The 1,103-nt window shown below is 40.0% G+C and overlaps 1 protein-coding gene across 1 annotated transcript; it reads right to left on the reverse strand.

Annotated features, from left to right (window-relative positions):
* Nucleotides 1-319: 319 nt before the first annotated feature.
* On the reverse strand, nucleotides 320-809 carry CYBJADRAFT_169798 (uncharacterized protein; the record flags this gene model as incomplete). The annotated part of the gene is made up of 1 exon (XM_020215933.1): nucleotides 320-809. Exon 1 carries the CDS (start codon nucleotides 500-502, stop codon nucleotides 320-322), a length of 183 nt encoding a protein of 60 aa, XP_020067980.1. The 5' UTR covers nucleotides 503-809.
* Between the last annotated feature and the right edge of the window lie 294 nt (nucleotides 810-1,103).

A 1,103-nucleotide genomic window follows, 5' to 3' on the forward strand; every position in this document is an offset into this window, starting at 1 on the left:
TTGTCAACAATCTCTTTGAGATAACTTTTGCCTCTTCAAATCCCAATTCAATGGCTTCATTGAGCCGTTTATTGGACGTTTCAGCTGGCTTCTGACAAATCTCAGCTAACTGTACAGCAACGCCCTAAAAATCGACAATACACTCACATAAAGTAAACCCTTTTTCCTCAAAATGTTTTTTTTTTCAGTCATTGCGATAAACATTTACATAATCCTCGTGAATGTTGTCATTTGACAGTACTCCTCTGTGGAAGACTTATGGAACTTTTCAAGCTGATCGTGTAGTTTGTCCACTACCACTCTGTTCTTAACAAAACTATCAAGTGAATGAGCAAAGAGTTCCATCTTTTTTGCAACAACGTTGAACCCTCGGAACATCGTGTTCTTCTTTAAAGGCTCGGATAACTTCATTGGCTTCATGAGAATGACTTAACATCCAACAGAGCTTGTTATTCTTCTCTGGAGTAGCTTTCAAATCTGCACAGAGACATTCATTCAGCATTTCAGAAAGTGCCAACACTACATTAGTTGTTTCTTTGGAAGTCTCAGCCCCAACTTCCTTATTTCAATTAACTTCATCCCATGATTCTCCATATCTGTCTCCCAGGATTTGGACAGTGCTTGTTGGTCCAAGTCCGCTTACCTTACTGCCCCAAACAAGAATCAGAATATGACAAAAACATCCGATGCCTCAGTATAAAGTGCATAGTCATCACCCCCACAAGTGTTCGCTTCAACGAGGCCATAACACTGGCATTGTCAGTAGTACACGAAACAAAATATTCACAAGATAATATTGACCCAATATTCTTATGAAGGCCATTGTAGACATCAGCTGCCCATTTACCACGCAGTCCAATAATCGCAGTTAAAGCCGAATGTCGAACTACAGTACCATCGCTACGTTCACAGGCAGCTATGATGTTCACTACCAAGTAAGAGCACCCTCGGCAGGACAAATTTGCTGAAAAACCAACAGTTTTATCTTATATCAAAGAACCAAATTATCATCCAGGGTGTTCGTTTTATTTCTATACATCTTGGTATTGAACCCAAGTCGGTACTGGAGTTCTCATAGATAAGGGTTCTCCAAGCTCTTGAAT

Source organism: Cyberlindnera jadinii (genome assembly GCF_001661405.1).
Source record: "Cyberlindnera jadinii NRRL Y-1542 unplaced genomic scaffold CYBJAscaffold_23, whole genome shotgun sequence".
Lineage (NCBI taxonomy): Eukaryota > Fungi > Ascomycota > Saccharomycetes > Phaffomycetales > Wickerhamomycetaceae > Williopsis > Williopsis jadinii.